Here is a 20,813-nt window from a genome sequence, read left to right as displayed (position 1 = left end):
TATAAAACCTACAAATAAGTGTGCAGAGTAAAAGGGACCCAATTTAGACTGCATATACATGTATCTTGATTGATCTCTTAAGCATTTCATTTGTTTGGATGCAGCTTGAGAAAAAATACTGGGGAATACTACTAGCTTTAGATATAAAATTGTCTAGCTCACAGTTTAGCACAGCATGTAGATTTTGCTAACAAATATCTGATTTTTAAATAGCAAAGTACTCAATTCCTTAAAACTGTACCATAAAGCTGACTTTTTTCATTAGGCACGCATGAAGAATACATTTACAAAACCACAAATTAAACAGGTAAGTTTTACTAGATATGAAACTTTTAACTTCACCCTAAGAAAAGTTATCTACACAGTTATCAATTTTATAACAACACAGCATTTTATATATGTATTTAAGAAAACAAATACACATTAAGTTCTTAAGAAAGAATGGTGAGACTATTCTATATTCTGCCACCACTTCCCACCAGGGGAAAAACTGGTTATTTCCAATCTATTTGAGGATACAGATAAAAGAGCATCAATTTTACTCACTCCAGGGTATTGGCTGGCATGTGGTGTAAGATTCTTAAAGGCCCACTGGATGTTCTGGTGAGAAGCCAGTTGTCGTGTGAATGCAGGAGACTGCTCACAGCAGAGCCTCAGAATGCCATAGTAGGCAGGCAGCATCCCACGGTTAAAAAGCACCACATCCTGATCATCATGGTCAGCAAGGATGTAATTGAAGGCAATGTTCTTGGTTACCACTGGGTTCTGAACAATAAGGCGGATATTCTCTGGACAGTCAGCACAGACATTGTACCAAAATGAAAGCAAAGCCTGTTTATTGTGATTTGTAGCTATTGCTGGCTCAGAAAGTTTAGGCTGGAAAAGGTTCCACAAATCCATGAAATATGTGGAAAACATCAGCTTCTCAGTTTTGGAAATTAAACAGTAAGTCATAAAGCTAAAATAGGGCACTAGCTTTGTAGTGCCATGAACAGCAGCATCAACATAAAGTTTGGCTCTTGAGAGCAAACCAAGGAGCACGTTGTAGACCTGATGTAGGACTACTGTTGTGTCTGGACTGAGTGGAAGGTCACGGGTTGGGATGTGCAAAGACCTTGTTGACCGGAACATCTGACGGAATGAATTGCTTGGTATAAGGGACACCAGAAGATAAGCTGCAGCTATAAAATGTAAAACAAAACTGTCAGATCCTTGTAAGATATAAAATAGACTGAACAGCAGTCATTAATCACAAAGCCACTGTTCCCTTTAATAATTAAAATGAATAAAAAGGGACATGAACATCTCTTTTAATATCTTTCTGCTTTCCCCTTGGCCCCACAAAAAGATCCCAAGGGGTGATAAAAAATAGATACCTTCTATTCTGCCACTGTTATTTTTGAAGTGGCAATAATTTTTAAACCACTTTTCTTTAGCTTGCCTAAGATGCAGTATTTTCCCACTTTATCTTTTATTTCTTCTCAGGAAGTAGTATGATTTAACAGAGGGAACCCAGCATTTGCAGTCAGAAGACCTACCAAAAGGTACCTGAGAAGGTCAAATCATTCAGTGTTCTATAGTCTTAGTTTTCTTCTTAATTGAAAAATAATGATAATTTACTTTGTAATAACTTACAGATATGGTAAAATATACTTAAGTTATAAAGACAGAAATAGATATACATAAAAGTTCAATATATAAGATTACATATATGCTAATTATAGAACATTAACTTTGGAAAATCTTTAAAAGTCTTTTAAGGCTAAGCTTACACCCAAGGAAAGAGCTGGGTGTTACACTTATTAAGCCTATGTTATAATGCTGAGGAGTTAATGACTTATTAGTTGCGCTAACCTGTAAAAGCAGTTACTATCAACAAAGCATTGAGCTAGGTGCTGTATAAACTTCTCATTTAACCCTCACAATCACCCTGGATGGAGATTAACAGTGCTCTGGAAAATCTGAATCTTGGAGAAGCAAAGACCAAGGTCACACTGATAAAGAGGTGGAGCCTAGATTTTGCCTTGAGAAACGATGATGATAATGATAATGGTAAAACAATAATAGTAATAACTATAATAAGAATTGTGAGCCTTTACTGAATGTATACTATTTGACATCATAACTTTATGTGGCAGGCATTGCATTTATTATCCCCACTTTCACTCAGGCTTACAACAATGGGACTATCTCAGCTTACACAGCTAGTGGCCAGAGCTGGGATTCAAATCCAGCCTATCAGATTCAAAGGCTAATAATGCTCCTAACATTCACTACGGAACCTCAAGACTCTCTAATGTCTGAGTTTGGGTTCTTTTCAGTACAACCATTACTTGTCTCCTCCTATTCTAACTATAATTTGATAATTTCCATTGTATTGTCAAAGCAAACGAAGTTAGGGTTTCTAAAATTAATTTTAGTTTATTTTACAAATTTATTTCCAAATTAAACTTTGTGTACAATACTCCATTTCCTAGATATTTCTTTATCTATATACTAGTCTGCTTAGTCAGAATTTTTAAGGCTCAGTTTGTTGTGTGTTCCAAATATAAAAACCTGGCATGTAGGTATCATCCTGATCAATTTTTGCATAAAACTTCAATCAAGAAAAGTAATTTACGATTTAAAAAAGCCATTTGGCAGCTGGGGGTGGTGGCTCACGCCTGTAATCCTAGCACTCTGGGAGGCTGAGGTGGGCGGATCACAAGGTCAGGAGATCGAGACCATCCTGGCTAACACAGTGAAACCCCATCTCTAATAAAAATATAAAAATTAGCTGGGTATGGTGGCGGGCACCTGTAGTCCCAGCTACTCGGGAGGCTGAGGCAGGAGAATGGTGTGAACCCAGGAGACGGCGCTTGCAGTGAGCCAAGATTGCGCCACTGCACTCCAGCCTGGGCGACAGAGCAAGACAGTCTCAAAAAAAAAAAAAAAAACCATTTGGCTGGGTGCGGTGACTCATGCCTGTAATCTCAGCACTTTGAGAGGCTGAGGCGGGCAGATCATCTGAGGTCAGGAGTTCAAGACCAGCCTGGCCAACATGGTGAACCCCATCTCTACTAAGAATACAAAAATTAGCTGGGTGTGGCGGCGGGCGCCTATAACCCCAGCTACTCAGGAGGCTGAGGCACAAGAATCACTTTAACTCTGGAGGTGGAGGCTGCAGTGAGCTGAGATTGCAGCACTACATCCCAGCCTGGGCAATGGGGCAAGACTCCATCTCAAAAAAAAAAAAAAAAAAAAAGTCATTTGGTGTGAGTTATATACTTTCACCTCAACATTTCTTTCAGTAATTTTTTTGGACACATTACAAGGTTGGAAAAAACTCTACTAAGACCACAGACCTACAACCAAGATTTTACAATTAACATTTCACTTTGCTTTATCACATACCTAACCACCTCTTCTTTTCCTAGAAAAGCTACTTGCTTTTAAATAAAAAGGAACTTCTGCTTCAGAAAAAACCACGACTTTTAAATTATGTTTTTCTTTAAGAACAGACAGGAGGGTTAATTTGGAAGAACAGGCCATCTTGCCATTTGGTTAACTGCCTTCCTATAACTTAAGAGTCCTGGATCTAGTTGTATGCTACAAAAAACATTAAGTCTACTTCCATGTCTATATGGCAACTCTAAGACACTAACGTCTCAATTTTTCTTTTCTCTATATTAAAAGTTCTCATTTATTTTGTTGTATTTAGAAGTATTTCTATAAAGCTTTTATACATGTTATTTTAATTCTTATTCCAAGTTATACTAATTCTATTCAAATATTTGGACTCTTATCAAGTTATAGCAAAAGCACTTTTTCATATTACTACAGTCTTCACTACTATAATTTTATCATGATGCATTATAACAACGTTTCCCAACTGAAGAGTTTAAAATTTTTCACTACTATAAATCATGCTGTTGGGCATCAATATACTTACACTAGAATCCCTAAAATAGTATTACTGAGATTAAAAGGGCAAACCAGCCAGGCACAGTGGCTCACGCCTATAATCCAGCACTTTGGGAGGCCGAGGTGGGTGGATCACGAGGTCAGGAGTTTGAGACCAGCCTGACCAATATGGTGAAACCCCATCTCTACTAAAAATACAAAAAAATTAGCCAGGCATGGTGATGGGTGCCTGTAATCCCAGGTACTCAGGAGGCTGAGACAGGAGAACTGCCTGAACCCGGGAGGTGGAGGTTGCAGTGAGCTGAGATTACACCACTACACTCTGGCCTGGGCCACAGAGCAAGACTCCATCTCGAAAAAAAATAAATAAAAGAGTATACAATTTTTAAGAATCTTGGTAAAGATCTGTTAAATTGCAGTTCATAAGGGTAATATTAAACAATGCCACTGCAATGTACAAGAATGCCATTTCCTCAGCACTGTCATCAGTATTAGGCATAATAGCTGGTTGAAAAACCTTTTTGGGGGGTTCAGCATAGTATTTTTTTTTTGTTGGTTTTATGGTCAGGGGTCAAGACATGAATGTCAACTTGCACACATCTCTTTGTAAGAGCACACAGCTCTCACATAGCTCTTGGCTGTGTGCTCTTACAAAGATCCTATTATGGCGGGGTTAACTAAACTTCCAAGAAAAAAAAAAAGGCCCATGAGCAGAGTGCCCATGTCAATCCATGTGTTCACACCACTGAAAGGTGTTTCTCTCAAACAAATCTTTTATTTTAAAATAAGCAGAACAATTTCGATACACCCCCCCTCACCTAGTTTCCCCCATAGTTAACATTATTATGATGGTACATTTGTTGTGACTAAGGAAGCAACACAGGTACATTACTACTAACCAAACTCTCCACTTCAGATTTCACTTGTTTTGCCCTAATGTCCTTTTTTTGTTCCAGGATCCCATCTAGTATACATTACAGCTAGTCATTATGTCTTCTTAACTTCCTCTTGGCTATGACAGTTTCTTAGATTTTCCTTGTTTCTAATGACCTTTACAGTTTCAAGGAATACTGGTCGGGTATTTCATAGAATGTCCCTCAATCTGAGTTTGTCTGATGTGTGTCATGGTTAGATTCAGGTTATAGGTTTTTGGAAGGAAGACCACAAGAGACGAAGTGCCCTTTGCCATCACGCCATATCAAGGGTACACACTATCAACCTCATTGATTACCAATGATGTTAACCTTTATCACCTGGCTGAGTTGTACCGTAAAGTTTCTTCACTGTAAAGTTACTTCCCCCACACCCAACTCCTTGGAAGAAAGTCACTAAGCTCATACTCAAGGAGTGAGGAATTAAGCTCCACCTCCTGGGGAGATGTCTACATAAATTATATGGAATTCTTTTGTATGGGAGATGTTTATTCTCCATTTATGTATTCAATCATTTATTTCTACTAAGTACGGACTCATGAATATTTATTTTATCCTTGGGGTTATAATCCAGTGCTACGTTATTTTGTTACTCAAACCGTTCCGGCTTTGGCCATTGGGAGTTCTTTCAGGTTAGCTCTGTGTTTCTCTGACATACCCCCACCATTTTGATTTTTGAGTACTTTCACTTTCCGGCACTATAGGATATTCCACACACATCTTGTATATTCCCTGCCCCAGCCCTAAAATCAGTGATTTCTCCTAGGAGCCATGAATTCTTTTACTGGAGAATGGTGGTCAGAATCCAACATCTGGGCCAAGTGCGGTGGCTCACACCTGTAATCCCAACACTTGGGGAGGCAGAGGCGGGCGGATCACTTGAGGTCAGGAGATCAAGACCAGCCTGGCCAACATGGTGAAACCCTGTCTCTACTAAAAATACAAAAATTAGCTGAGTGTGGTGGCATGCACTTGTTATCTGAGCTACTCAGGAGGCTGAGGTGAGAGAATCAGTTGAACTCAACAGGCAGAGGTTGCACCACTGCACTCCAGCCTGAGCAACAGAGTGAGACTCTGTCTCAAACAAACAAACAAAACAAACAAACAAACAAAACAAAAGAATTCAACATCTGGGTACCAGATGTGTTTATTGCTACTTAAGTATCAATGACTGTAGGGCCTTCTCAGCAAACAGACAGAAAATGTTTGTAATAAGAAATTTAAAAATTAAATTTTCATTTTTTTGAACTATCAAAATAACATTTTCTATGTTTATTTCCAAGCAACTTTCTATTTTGTGAAATATTTTTGATATTTGTCTACCTGTCTAAGATCTTTTTTACTGGCTTGTGTACAACTTAAAGTGTTTATATAACTCTCATAATTTCAGCCAATATTTTCTCTCAGCTTATGTCTTTATTACCATTTTATCCTTAACCTTCTCAAAAGTTTTTTTTTTTTTTTTCTCAGAAGTTATTTTTAAGACAGGATTTTCAAACCTCTTATTCCCTTCATTAATGCTGATCATGCCTTATCACTCTTATCAAGCAAGGAAACAAAAATGATAGTAGTGATGATGTTACCCAAGAAATAACACGGTTTCCTATCCTAAAAAAAAAAAAGGAAATAACATCTCCAAGAATTTTGTAGTATACAACAATGGGCATGTCGTAGCTGCCTAAAAACAAAACGAAACATAACTTTGAACAATAAACAAATGGTTTATGAAATTCTAAATATTTGACTTACAAGTCCTCACTCTAGGATAATTGTGAGCCAAAAGAAACCGCTCGACCCAGTTTTCCATATTCTGTAAGACCCAGCTGTGTGCCAGTTTATTTCGGGGTGTCTGCACTGCCAACCAGTCTAGACACTGAGAAGGATTGTATTCAATCACCTACAAATAACATGACAAGAACAGAATATAAGGCCAACTGAATGAGCAATTACTTTTACTTACTTTTTGTATATGCTATTAGACACAAAGCTAAGTACTTTTTTGACAATTAGAGATTAAAAAGGTTTCGCCCTATTTTTTCCCATTTTTAAAGCTACTTACTTTTATCAACAGGAAGTGTTCAGAAAAATGTTGTCACTGGTTTACAAAATAAATTTAAAATAACCAAGTACCATAAGACAAATATAAGAACTCCATGACTTCTAGGTCTTGCTAAATTTGGAAATTTATTTAAAAGTATTTTTATTTCTCTAAGGTTTCTCATCTTTACTTTTCTGATTACAAGCCCAACCTGGTACTAAGTGAGAATACAAGAAGCTCACTGCACTGCTGTGGAGAGTTTTTTCATGAGAAAGGGGAATCCTAGGAATCTAGAGTAGAGGCTGGCAAACTACGGCCAGCAGGTCAAATTCTGTGGCTGCCCGTTTTTGTTGTTTTATTGAAACACACCCATACCCACTCATTTCTTGTCCACGATTGCTTATATGCTACCACAGCAAAGTTGAGTAGTTTCAACAGACACTGTATGGCACACAAAGTCTAAAATATTTGCTCTCTGACCCTTTCGGGAAAAGATTTGCTGTCCCCTGGTCTTGAGCTTTTCCAATACTCAAACAAGGAGAAATTTTGTGACCTCAGCAGTAACTCTGGAAGCAAAAGGGTGGCTGGTGCTTCCTCTACCATTTCTGTCAATTGTTGACAACACTTGGTTTCTATTTCTAGGACTTCTAGTTGCTTTATGGAACTCTGGAGGGTAGGGGAATGAAAACTTCAAATTGGCTAAAGCTGTTTATGACGCTACAACAATGTCTTTAATACAACTAGGAGACTAGCTAAGAACTCTTTTCTTCCCCAAACCTGTGACTTACTAAAACCATCCTGGGGTCATAAGAAACTGGTACTTAAAATGGTAGTGAGTGTATTATAAAAATAAAATCCTCAGGAAAATAAACATTGAAAACACCTGCTGGAAGACTTACCTCCCATATCCTCTGTAGAATATAAGATGCAAAGGGAGGCATTCCTGGAGGTCCACCAGCAAACTCCATTAGCATAGTCAACAACTTAAAGAAAGGATTGGCTGCCTGTAAAACACATACATGACCGTGTATTTAGATCAATCTGAACCCATCTCTTTCAGCAGAGAAGAAACATATATTCTACTACACACTACATTTAAATCTGTGTTAGGGGAGGAGAGCTCAGCCAGTACTTCTGCATGTGAACCTGAACTACCATAATGCAGCAGGATCAGCGAGGGGTACAAAGTCAACCGGGAACCACGTGTGATAGATTTTTCTGGATGTCAAGTGTATTTTGGAAAAGATAATTATAAAAATATTCTCTAAATTGACAAACACTGTAAATATTTATGATGTACATCGTTTTGAAATATGTATACATTGTAGAATGGCGAAATCAACCTAATATGCATTACCTCACATACTTATTTTTTGTCAGAACACTTAAAATCTACTCAATGATTTTCAAGTATAATTAACTATAGTCGCTACATTGCACAACAGATCTCTGGAACTTATTCATGAAAACTTGTATCTTTTAAGCAACACGTCCCCAACCCCAAAAATAAATTGTTAATGAGACAACTGTGTTCTATTGAAAAATTTAGATTAAAAGCTTCCTATAGCAACCTGAGGGGTAATTTATAGTAACGTTTTGACATTGATTGTTAAAATAGCTATAACATTTCCATTTTACAAAAATACTTTTATATAACACTGCATTCTATTTTCTACATACTTTTACACACATGCTGAGTCCTGGGTGCTCTACTATTTCTTTGGGCACAATTATGATATATGCTCCAAATCAAACAACTTTAAAGTCTGGCATCCAGGTGGCACTCTGATACAATGAGTCTATACGCATATTTACATTTAGTTGGGAAAATTATATTCGTAATAAGCCATGATTAGCAGTTCATTTTATTCACATTATACACTTAAAAATAGGTTATTATGTTATGGGAGAAACCCTGATAAATTTGTTCTCAAGAACAATTAGGCTCATTTGAAAGCATTAGCAGTGCTGAAAATTGTTTTAAAAACATAAATTAACAAATGTTTACATACCTCAGGAGTCAACTTTGCTATTGATGTGAAAAGCATAGATACAATCTAAAACAGAAAGAGGAGGATTTCAGGATATTCTTGTTTTGTTCTGCTTTTGAGACAGGGTTTCGCTATGTCACCCAGGCTGGGATGCAGTGGTGAGATCACAGCTCACTGCAGCCTCCACTTCTCAGGCTCAAGCGATCCTCCTGCCTCAGCCTCCGAGTGGCTGGGACTACAGGCATGTGCCACTACACCCGGCTAGTTTTTTCTATTTTGTGTAGAGACGGGTTCTCACTATGTTGCCTAGGCTGGTCTCAAACTCCTAGGCTCAAGCGATCCTCCCGCCTTGGCCTCCCAAGGTGCTGGGATTACAGGCATGAGCCACCGCACCCAGCCAGATTTCAGGGTATTCTTTTTAAAAATTTCCAAAAATCTTTAAGACTGTTCCTTAGCACTTACATGTTCTGCAAGTCGATTATTGTATCGACACAGGCTGAAAATCAGATTACAAGTTTGTCTTATATTGATGCCATCACGAATATGTTGAAACAAGAAGGGAAATCCCTGTCAAAAGCAAAAGTTGTTCATTTAAGAACCGTTATTATTTTTGTGATGATCAAATTGTCTAATATTAGAGAATGTACTACCTTTCCTCCTGTTAATGCTGCCATGTCAGTCTGTGATAATGTCAAATGCCTGAAAGAAAATATTAGTGGAAATAAGTTTTTCTTCCTTCTGTATTACTTTACAGCGATTTACAACATGTATCAAAAATTGTTGATTCAATTATAATTGTATTAACCTGCCATCATAAAATCATTTTTTGCTAGCTACACTTGCTTGCTAAATGTCTTTCAGGCAACTTTTCAACATTGCAGGATTGGTAAATGAACGCCCATATGTACTTCATTTTCATTTAATTAACTATTTTAGTATATAAAACAGTAGGATGGGTCTTATTTTACTTACTTTTTTTTTTGACATGAGACCCTTCAAAACCAAATGGACTTTTAGAAATTAGCATTTCATCTCCCAGTTTAAAATTACTGTATATTTCTTCCTTTTTTTTCTTTCCTTCTTTTTAGAGATGGAGTCTACTTCTGTTGCCCAGGCGGGAGTGCAGTGATGTGATCGCAGCTCACTGCAGCCTCGAATTACTAGGCTCAGGGGATCCTTCTATGTAAGCAGGATTCAGGCACAAGCCACTACACCTAGATTGCATATTTCTTTTATAACTTATAAAAATTTCAGCTATATTGAAAAATAGAATAGCACAAGTATTCCAGCAGCTTCAAATTTACCAAAATCATAGCCAGTCTCGTTTCATTTGAACCCCTATCCACTCAGTATGAATTATTCTGAAGCAAACTCTAGGTATTTTATCATTTAATCCATAAATCATAGTATCTTTAACAGACAGGTTTCAAAAACCACCACAGTACCATTATTCATGCCTAAATGAATAATTCCGCACTATCATACAATATCCAGTGTACACATTTTCTGAAGTTTCTAAAAAGATTTTTAAAATTAACTTGTTTGAATCAGGATTCAAATAAAGCCTTTTGCCATAATTAGTTGAAAAGTCTCTTAAATATTTTAATCTATTGGTTTCCCCACCAGCTTTGTGTTTGTAATTTATTTGTTGAAGGTCATTTGTCCTGTAGTTTCTCTCACATTTACACTTTGCTGATTGTATCCTTATGGTGCTGTCTTAACATGTTACTCTGTCCCTGCATTTTCTATAAACTAGTAGTCAGATCCAGACTTGATGAGATCTAGGTTTGACTTTTTAATTAATAGTATCTTGTAGAAGGCACACAATGAAGGGTTAGTCTTTTTGTAACGTTTTCTGTCAGTGATGATAACTGCCTAGATCTATTATTTCATCTGGGATTCCAAAACAGTGATATTCTAATTCCAGTTGTCCTTCCTCATTCATTAGCTTGAATACATATAAGAACACAAACTTCCCCTCAATCACCATTTGGTTGCCATGAAGTATACTTGCAAGTAGAATAAATGCTTCATACTGTTTCCATTATTTATCAGTTTCAAAAATAATGATTTGATTTCCTAATATAATCCAAAAGTTGCCAGTAAACTAAAAAAAAATTCTTTTTAGGTATTATGAACTCATGGATTTAACATCTTTGATGTGATTCACAGTCCACTGCAGTTATTACCGATGCTCAAAGCTGTTCAATCTATCACCAGTAGAAATCTCCATAAGTTGGCTCTTGAGTTTCTTTACCATGACCTCAGTAGTCTTAGACTGCCTCCTGCTTTCCAAATGACAAGACATTCCAAGCTTCTCATTCATTTCTTTCCCAAGAACTGGAACTGGTCGTTTTTCCAAGGAACCCCAATTCTTTCAGTGGGAAATGAAACCTAGAGACTATACCCTAGATGCCAAGGGTATAGTCTATTAATTAATAGTATCTTGTAGAAGGCACACAATGAAAGGTTAGTCTTTTTGTAAGGTTTTCTGTCAGTGATGATAACTGCCTAAATCTATCATTTCATCTGGGATTCCAAAACAGTGATATTCTAATTCCAATTGTCCTTCCTCATTCATTAGCTTGAATACATATAAGAACACAAACTTCCCCTCAATCACCATTTGGTTGCCATGAAGTATACTTGCAAGTAGAATAAATGCTTGATACTGTTTCCATTATTATACTATAAATTATAGTATACCCTAGATGCCAATCAAGGGTACTCATTGATTCTGGGTTGTACAAGGTTTCCAGGTCTTTTCAGAAAACAGTGGTAGGTAAAACATTTTCTGTAATAGATTTTCTGTTTGCAAATACACCATAAACTGCTACAGATATTTCCAATTCAAATTTAGTTTTAAGTAAGTTATGCAAAACCCTACAATTTAATATTTTTATCTTTCTTTTGCTTAAAATCTTGGTTTCCAATGACATTGTTACTTATTTGTTTCATCCTGTAATATACATCAATACTTTCAGAATAATACTTTTATTACAAATAATATAATTACTATTACAGTTTAGGAAAATTTTGAAATTCTTTTTGTCCTTCATATACATCCCACTAGAAATTTACCTATTTAATATATAGTTAGGTTCATTTATTTCACTGTGCTTTTGATTTTTAGAGATTACTTCTTATTCATTTATTTATAATTATACATTGATACGATATCAAAGTTAAATTTGTCAAGAATCCATTCCTGTCCCCTCCACCCTGTTTTTCTTCCTCTATCCACTGGAAACCATTTTTAAAAAAAAGTTTTTGATTTATAGTCAATTCTTGTATTTGAGGTAGTTGTGTTCTATAAAGTGTGGCAAATACTGAATTAGCAAATACCAAATTATTACCACTAGGGAAAACACACGATTAAGTTTCTGTGAGCCTCTGGTAATATTTTTGTCAACCAATCAATACATTTACTTCGTTTTATGAGTGTTTCTGTTTAAAAATACCTTATTTAGTATATACTGTTGATTCATTAACGTTTAACTCACTGCCAATAGTATTAAAACTCATATGAATGAAACGTATCTAACATATATTTTCCCTATAAGTCGTATCACGGCCTTCTTGAGCTTAAGAACACTAGAGAGCACTTCAGCACTACACTTGAGGGCCATTTTATTTACTTATTTTTACAGATGGATCTTGCTATATTGCCCAAACTGGACTGTAAAGGCTATTCACAGGTGCCAAAGTAGCATACTGCAGACTCAAACTCCTGGCCTCAAGCCATCCACCTCATCCTCCCAAGTAGTTGGGACTACAGGCATGTGCCACCACACCTGGCTGAGGGCCATTTTAAACAGCAAAATCACAAACAAAAAATATAAATATATGAAAAATTTTCACCGCATACACCGTGAAAAGTACATTTGTTTACAATATGGAAACTGAAACAAAAAGGCAAATTATTGCCTTATTTGACCTTACCTAGAAAGGCATGTCAGGCAACCCAAGTTTTTTGCCACTCTGCATATGCACACGTCTGTGAATGACTGCAAAAGCTCCCCGAATCCCAATTTTGGCATTACAAATGCATTTTAGCAAATGGGTGAATTTGCAAATAGGAAATCCACAAATAATGAGGTTTGGCTGTACATACACATACACACACACACACACACACACACACTCTCTCTCTCTGTCATCATAGCATTCCCTTAAAAAGTAGGATATCATATACACTTTTTCCCACATTTTTTTACTTAGTAATAGATCCTAAAGATTTCTCTGTGGTAGTACAGATAAATTCCATACTTCCTTTTTCAGCTATAGAGTATTCTTTTGAATGGATGCTGTTTTTTCAACTAGTTCCCTTTTGATGGACATTCAGCTAGTCTTTTGCTATCAGAAGCATGGTTTCAATAAACAGATTTGCATATACATCTTTCTGTATTGTGGACACAGATTTCTAGAAATGAAGTTGCTAGGTTAAAGAACGAATGCACGCTCTATTTTGCTAGATATTTTACTGTATATTTTTTCAATGACTATTTCTAACATGACTCATAAAGTAAAAGTTTGGTAGAAAAAACTGAAATTCTTATGCCACAAGAGTTGATGAATAGTAGTATTATTTAAAAGGAATTATATAATAAAAGCTAGTGAATAACAATTACATAATTAGACATATATAATAAAAAGCTAGTGGAAAAACTAGTGGTAAACAATTATGTAAAAATAATAAAACCAAACATGCTTTAAACATTTTAAATTTGAAACATTTCACCTTTCTGATCGAGACTGTTCAACCAAAAGAGCAACTAAAGCTATCATCTTTTCAAGGGCAGCTGGCCTGTATTTTTCTTCTGCCAGAGAGAGGATATCTTCTTCCTCCTCTTCTTCTTCCCCTTCTTCCTCTGATAACACTTCAACTTGAGGCTAAGTTGGAATAAAATTCAATTTTAATATGGTAGTAGTTTTAGTATTATTTTGAGAACAAATGACTTGTTTTATGTAACAGTGTAGATGGTGGCAGGAGCTTGTAACATGAAAAACAACTGCACAAAGACCTAAACCTAATGTAAAACACTCTAAACCACATTCAGGACAGTCTTAGATGAAATTGCCAGAACTGTAAAGAATAACAATTCTCTGCCGGGCATGGTGGCTCACGTAATCCCAGCATTTTGGAAGGCTGAGGCGGGTGGATCATTTGAGGTCAGGAGTTCGAGACCAGCCTGGCCAACACGGTGAAACTCCATTTCTACTAAAAATACAAAAATTAGCCAGGCGTGGTGGCACGCGCTTGTAATCCCAGCTACTCGGGAGGCTGAGGCAGGAGAATTGCCTGAACCTGGGAGGCGGGGGTTACAGTGAGCCGAGACAGCACTACTGCACTCCAGCCTGAGCGATAGAGTGAGACTCTGTCTCAAAAAAAAAAAAAAACCTAAACACTGAGTATTACCTTACCTATAAATCCTTGAATAACTTTTTTCTTATAAGCAAGCTCATTGGAAGACAAGTCAGGAGAAAAAATTACAAATATGATAAAATAGTATTTCCTACTTAATAAAAATGCCAGTTATACAAAATAAGAATTCTTATTTATAGTTTCCTGATAATCCAAATAGTGGGTATTTCAAAGAGACATTCACTTGGGCTTCTAAATGCAGAGACTCAAAAGATTTTATGATCTACTAGTGTATATTCTGTGAAGCATTACGAAACAGTGTTTAAGAGTTTTAGCTCAGCAGTCTGACCAAGGATCAAAGCACGACTCACTGTGATCTAAAACAAATTAACTTCTCTAAGTTTCAACTGTCTCATCTGTTAAATGGAGATATAAAGGGTACCTATCTCTTATGGTTAAGAAAAGGACTGAATAAGAGTGCAAGTAAATCATACAATCTAATGCATTTGTTATGAACAACATAAAACTGATGCAATACTTTATTATTATTAATAGACCAGCTACTTAAATTTTGGGAAAACGCTCATAAACTTAATAGCAAAGAACCTAAAAATGTGACCAGCAAAATGTTCACAAAAACAATTCACTGTTGATAAGACCCCAAAATAGGTGACGACTTTGCCTTATTTGCTTTGTTCCAGACCTTACCAATGAATGAACTTCATTACCTAGTTGTTTTTCTTGCTATATCCATTAAAATTACATTAAAAACATCAACCAATCTTAGACCCTTCACATTATCTAACATTAGGTTCCAGAAGGGACTTTAAAGGGTTCTAACATCTCAGGACTTCGCATGATGCAAACTATGAAAACCATGGCCTCTAATTCCTAATGTACGGTAGAATTGTACTTACATTTTCAGGTCCTTTTGTTCCCATGTAAAAATGTACCATTGTAGATATAGCTTGCAATGAAAGCAAAAATTGGCTCTAAACAAACAAACAAAAAAATATTTAAAAATATCAAATAAAAGCAATTAAGTTGCAAATACTGAGAAAAGGTAGATAATCCAAAAGATAGACAAGATACAGCCTCACCTCTTCTTCACCCATTTTTGCAAATTCGTAAAGGAAGGCAAAATACTCTGTAAGATGTTTACTGTGAGGTTTTACACCATGTTCCATAATTAATAACAGGGTTCTCACAAAGCGAGTGACACATGAACGACCGCCAATATCTTCTACTGAGGAATCCATATCATCTGACCTAAGAGACAATTAAATACATCTTAGAGAATGTATGAGGCCTGGAAATACTGTTCGAGAGAAAAAGTACTTTTTAAACTCTGAATTTCTTTTATCTTTGAGATAATGAATATCAACTGTAACAACGTAAGTAGTTATTGTGACTGGCTAAATCAATGCAAACAAAAAGACTAAGCCATAAAGTAATTTGTAGAGGATTTTGCAGATGCAAAATTTAAATAAAACAAAAATATTTTACCTTCTTGAATGTATTATTACAGATTATTTTTAAACAGAACAAATATTTCAGTGTGGATTTTAAAAAATGTTTTGTAGGCAGGTCGTCAAGAAACTTAAAAATTAGGGCCAAGCATGGTGGTTCACGCCTGTAATCCTAGCAATCTGGGAGGCCGAGGTGGGCGGATCATTTGAACTTACGAGTTTGAGACCAGCCTAGGCAACATGAAGAAACCCTATCTCTTTAAAAAAAAAAAAAACAAAAAAAAAACACCACACAGACACACAAACTTGTTCAAAAAGTACTTCTTACCCATCTTCCATTCCTGGCTGCAAATAGAGATGAGCATGCACAGGTCTCAGCCTCTGAATCACATGGATACACAAACGCTGAAACATCTGTGAAGAAAAAGATAAAACAAGAGCCAACTCATCAGGTAACAAAGATTTGAAAAATTAACATGATTCAAAATTCTCTGCCACCCATTTATAGTTTGCACAAGATTATCTTGGTATTCTGGAGCTCTTCTGGAGTCTCAACAATGGACTAAGGAAATAAGGCAAAGTTAGCATTAAAAAATTCAGTTTTATGATAAAGAGAAAAAAACAAACTGTACGTTTCAGTAATACAGATGATCAAAAACAAAGCTTCAAAAAATCCTTTTAGCTAGTGGAGATAGAGAAAAGAAAATCTAGTATCCAATTCCTTAAGAAGAGTTGCGGGTGGGGGAAGGGCCACTGCTCATCACGGGGTCAGCAGCTAGGAGAAGGAAATGTGAGGATTCTTTAAAGATACACAAGTAACCCACAATCACATGAAAAAATGTGTAACCATTTTTAGGAAAACGCATACCAAAACCACAATAAGATACCACTTCATACCTTCTAGGATGGCTAAAATAAAAAAGACAGTATCAGCTGCTAAAGATTATGGTGAAACTGGAACTCCTATATATCACTGGCAAGAAGGTCAAACACTGCAGTCACTATAAAAAAACAGTTTACCGGCCGGGTGCGGTGGCTCACGCTTGTAATCCCAGCACTTTGGGAGGCCGAGGCAGGCGGATCACGAGGTCAGGAGATCGAGACCACGGTGAAACCCCGTCTCTACTAAAAATACAAAAAAATTAGCCGGGCGTGGTGGCAGGCGCCTATAGTCCCAGCTACTCAGAGAGGCTGAGGCAGGAAAATGGCGTGAACCCGGGAGGTGGAGCTTGCAGTGAGCCGAAATTGTGCCACTGCACTCCAGCCAGGGCGACAGAGCGAGACTCCGTCTCAAAAAAAAAAAAAAAAAAAAAAAAAAAAAAAACAGTTTACCAGCCGGGTGCAGTGGCTCAAGCCTATAATCCCAGCACTTTGAGAGGCTGTGGTGGATCACCTGAGGTCAGGAGTTTGAGACCAGCCTAGCCAACATGGCAAAACCCCACTTCTACTAAAAATACAAAAATTAGCTGGGCGTGGTGGTGGGCACCTGTAATCTCAGCTAAGGAAGCTGAGGCAGGGAGAACTGTGTGAATCTGGGAGGTGGAGGTTGCAGTGAGACGTGATCACGCCATTGCACTCCAGCCTGGTTGACGGAGCGAGACTCCATCTCAAAAACAACACCAACCAAACAAACAAACAAAAAACACCAGTTTACCACCAGTACAGTGGCTGTAGTAATAGCACATTGGGAGGCCAAGACGGGCACATCACCTGAGGTCAGGAGTTTGAGACCAGCCTGGCCAAAATGGTGAAACCCCGTCTCTACTAAAAACACAAAAAATTAGCTGGGCACGGTGGTGCACGCCTGTAATCCCAGCTACTTGGAAAGCTGAGGCAGGAGAATCACTTGAACCCTGGAGGCAGAAGTTGCAGTGAGCTGAGACCACAGCATTGCACTCTAGCCTGGGCCACAAGAGTGAAACTCCATCTCAAAAAAAAAAAAAAAAAAACACAAAAACAAAAAACAGTTTACCAGTTCTAAAAACGTACACAAAGAAGTGACAATATGTCCAAACAAAAACTTGTACTAAAAGTTCCTAACAGCATTACTAAAAATAGCCAAAAAGTAGAAACATCTCAAATATTCAGCTGATGAACAGATAACACAAAATGTGGGGTATATACATTTGACAAACTATTTGGCAAAAAAAGAAAATGTAATATGGATACATGCTGTAACATGAGTAAATCCTGAAAAGACTGTTAAAGCAGTAAGTCACAAAAGACTAATAGTCTATCAGTCCATTTATGTGAAATGGTCAAAACAGGCAAATTTATAAAGATAGAAAGTAGACTAGTAGTTGTCAGGGATTGAGGAGAAGGGACAGGATAAAATAGGAACTGATTGCTAATGGGTATAGGGGTTTTTTTTGGTTGGGGGTGGGGATGGCAAATGTTCCAAAATTAGGTAGTAGTGATGGTTGCACAACTTTGTGACTATACTAAAAACCACTAAATTTTACATTTTGAAAGGGTGAGTACATTTTATGGTATAAGAATTGTATCTTAGGCCAGGCTCAGTGGCTCAGAACTATAATCCCAGAACTCTGGGAGGCTAAGGTGGGAGGACTGCCTGATCCCAGGAATTTGAGACCAGCCTAGGCAACAGGGGAGAGACACTCTCTCTACAAAAAAATACAAAAATTAGTCAGGTGTGGTGGTGTGTGCCTGTAGTTCCAGCTACTCAGGAGGCTGAGGTGGGAGAATTGCTTGAGCCCAGGAGGTGGAAGCTGCAGTGAGCCATGTAGCACCACCGCACTACAGCCAGGGTGACAGAACGAGACTCTGTCTCAAAACAAAACAAAACAAAATCAGCCAGGTGTGGTGGTGTGTGCGTGTAGTCCTAGCTGCTGAGGCAAGAGGACTGCTTGTGACAGAGCAAAACCCTCTAAAATAAATATATACACACACACACACAGTTATATAGAACATATAAATGTTACATAACATTTATATAGAACATATATATGTTCTATATAAATTTATAAATACATAAACGTAATATTATATGTTCTACATAACATATATAATATATACACACACGCATATATATCTCAATAGTAACTGGAAAGTGGCATACGTCAATTAAGTTTTTGATTTTGTGAAAAGTGACTATAAATATTTAAATTTCATTGTCTATTTTACCCAACAATTTAAAGAAAACAAACTGTTTCGTATGACAGTTCAGACCCAATCACAGAAATAAGTTATAGTCTTTTCATTAGCTTTCAAGGTCACTAGAGTACCCTACCATGGTTAGAATGTCTAAGGATTGTAAAAGAATCAGTACAACTCATAAAGCATCTAATAATAAAGAGCAGGATCTAATAATAAAAGAACAGGAAGTTATAGTCAATCTTTCTACATCCAGGAAATGTGCATAATTTTAATCACCTTATTAGAGTGAGAGCTGATGTTAAAAGAGGCTGGTGAAACCAACAACAAAATGACTTTTATGATAGGAGGTATATCTTTTCAAACTATTATCAGTATTAGGTTAAGACACACTTATAAGCAAATTTAGAATAATTAAATTGAAAGTAACTTCTTTTCCAAATAATTTTTTTCAAACATATTTTTCCTTACCTGTCTCACAATTTGATTAGGGCACTTAATTAGTATCTGCATTGGCCACCAGTCATCATCAGCCATGCGATCTAAAAACCACTGTAAAAAAAATACAGCATGACTTTAACATTCAACAAATAATTGTTACATGGGATAACAGTCACATAAGAATTTTATTTCTAGTCAATGTTTTAATTCTTTTAAGTTCTTACCAGAAAAGTTTCTCTAACTGTCATAAAAGTCCAACTCTAAAACCATAATAAGGGTTACCTCATTACACAACTCCATGGAATGCCATTTACATTATAGTACGCAATGGGCATGACAATCTGTGGTCCTTTTTCATAATAAAATATCATTCTCTTAGCCCTCAAATGTCACCCTATAGAATCTTTAGTTCTTATTAATTATATATATATATATATATATATTTTTTTTTTTTTTTTTTTGAGACAGATCTTGCTCCATTGCCCAGGCTGGAGTGCAGTGGCAGGATCTCGGCTCACTGAAACCTCTGCCTCCCAGGTTCAAGTGATTCTCCTCCCGAGTAGCTGGGATTACAGGGACGCACTACAATGTCTGGCTGATTTTTGTATTTTTAGTAGAAATGGGGTTTCACTATGTTGGCCAGGCTGGTCTTGAACTCCTGACCTCAGGTGATCCGGCCACCTTGGCCTCCTTAAGTGCTGGTATTATAGGCGTGAAACACCTCACCCGGCCACCTATTAATAGTATGTGATATGAGCATGATTCATTTTCTGTTTAAAAACAAATTATGATCTAATTAGCACTTGAGAAACTCTGGATCTATCAAACAGCCATGAGAAGAGAAGGAAACAGAGGAACATGTTAAACACCACCAGGAAAATGCAATTAGTCAAAGAAAGCATGTGGGAAATCCTACAGCACAAATGACAAAAAATGGCATGGAGAAAAAAAAAGTAACTTTTATAGATTAAGGAAGACTTAAGAGACAGATGAATGCAAAATGTGGAACTTGTTTGAACTGCTCATTTAAACCAATCAACTGAAAATTTTTTTTTAAGATAGAGAAAACTGAACATAGGATGGGTATTAGATGACAAGAATAAATCACTTCTGGCCAGGTGTAATGGCTCATGCCTGTAATCTCAGCACTTTGGGAGGCAGAGGCAGAAGGATAGCTTGAAGCTTGCAGTTTGAGACCAGCTGGGCAACAAAGAGACTCCGTCTCTATAAAAAAAGAAAAAAAATTAGCTGAGTGTGTTGGTGTGTGTCTGTGGTCCCAGCTACTCGGGAGGCTGAGGGAGGAGGATTGCTCAAGTCCAGGATTTCGAGGTTGCAGTGAGCTATGACTGTGCACCACTGCATTCAACAGCCTGAGTGACAGAGTGACACCCTCTCTGGGGGTAAAAAAAAAAAAAGTTATAAAGATGAGAAGTCACTTCTAATATTACTGGGAGTGAATGAAATTGTGGTTCAATGTTTTTGAAGTTTTCTTATGTTAGAAATATACACTGGGTGTTTATGGATGCATGATCTATTTAGGTTTCCTTTACAATTCTTCCA

At 36.9% G+C, this 20,813-nt stretch overlaps 1 protein-coding gene across 3 annotated transcripts in view; it reads right to left on the bottom strand.

Annotated features, from left to right (window-relative positions):
* USP34 (ubiquitin specific peptidase 34) overlaps window positions 1-20,813 on the bottom strand; it is a 295,723-nt gene that overhangs the window by 25,771 nt on the left and 249,139 nt on the right. For all 3 annotated transcript variants that reach the window (XM_055242296.2, XM_063617918.1, XM_063617917.1), the window contains exons 58-68: window positions 19,284-19,364; window positions 16,027-16,112; window positions 15,330-15,498; window positions 15,147-15,221; window positions 13,606-13,757; window positions 9,515-9,563; window positions 9,327-9,431; window positions 8,886-8,930; window positions 7,773-7,877; window positions 6,585-6,732; window positions 547-1,181 (exon numbers count right to left, since the gene is read on the bottom strand). In XM_055242296.2, coding sequence (XP_055098271.1) covers window positions 547-1,181; window positions 6,585-6,732; window positions 7,773-7,877; window positions 8,886-8,930; window positions 9,327-9,431; window positions 9,515-9,563; window positions 13,606-13,757; window positions 15,147-15,221; window positions 15,330-15,498; window positions 16,027-16,112; window positions 19,284-19,364 — 1,650 coding nt within the window. The remainder of the gene's footprint in view (window positions 1-546; window positions 1,182-6,584; window positions 6,733-7,772; window positions 7,878-8,885; window positions 8,931-9,326; window positions 9,432-9,514; window positions 9,564-13,605; window positions 13,758-15,146; window positions 15,222-15,329; window positions 15,499-16,026; window positions 16,113-19,283; window positions 19,365-20,813) is intronic.

The sequence above is a fragment of the Symphalangus syndactylus genome, chromosome 14 (genome assembly GCF_028878055.3).
Source record: "Symphalangus syndactylus isolate Jambi chromosome 14, NHGRI_mSymSyn1-v2.1_pri, whole genome shotgun sequence".
NCBI classification, from domain to species: domain Eukaryota; kingdom Metazoa; phylum Chordata; class Mammalia; order Primates; family Hylobatidae; genus Symphalangus; species Symphalangus syndactylus.
This window is presented reverse-complemented; position numbering and strand designations above follow the sequence as displayed.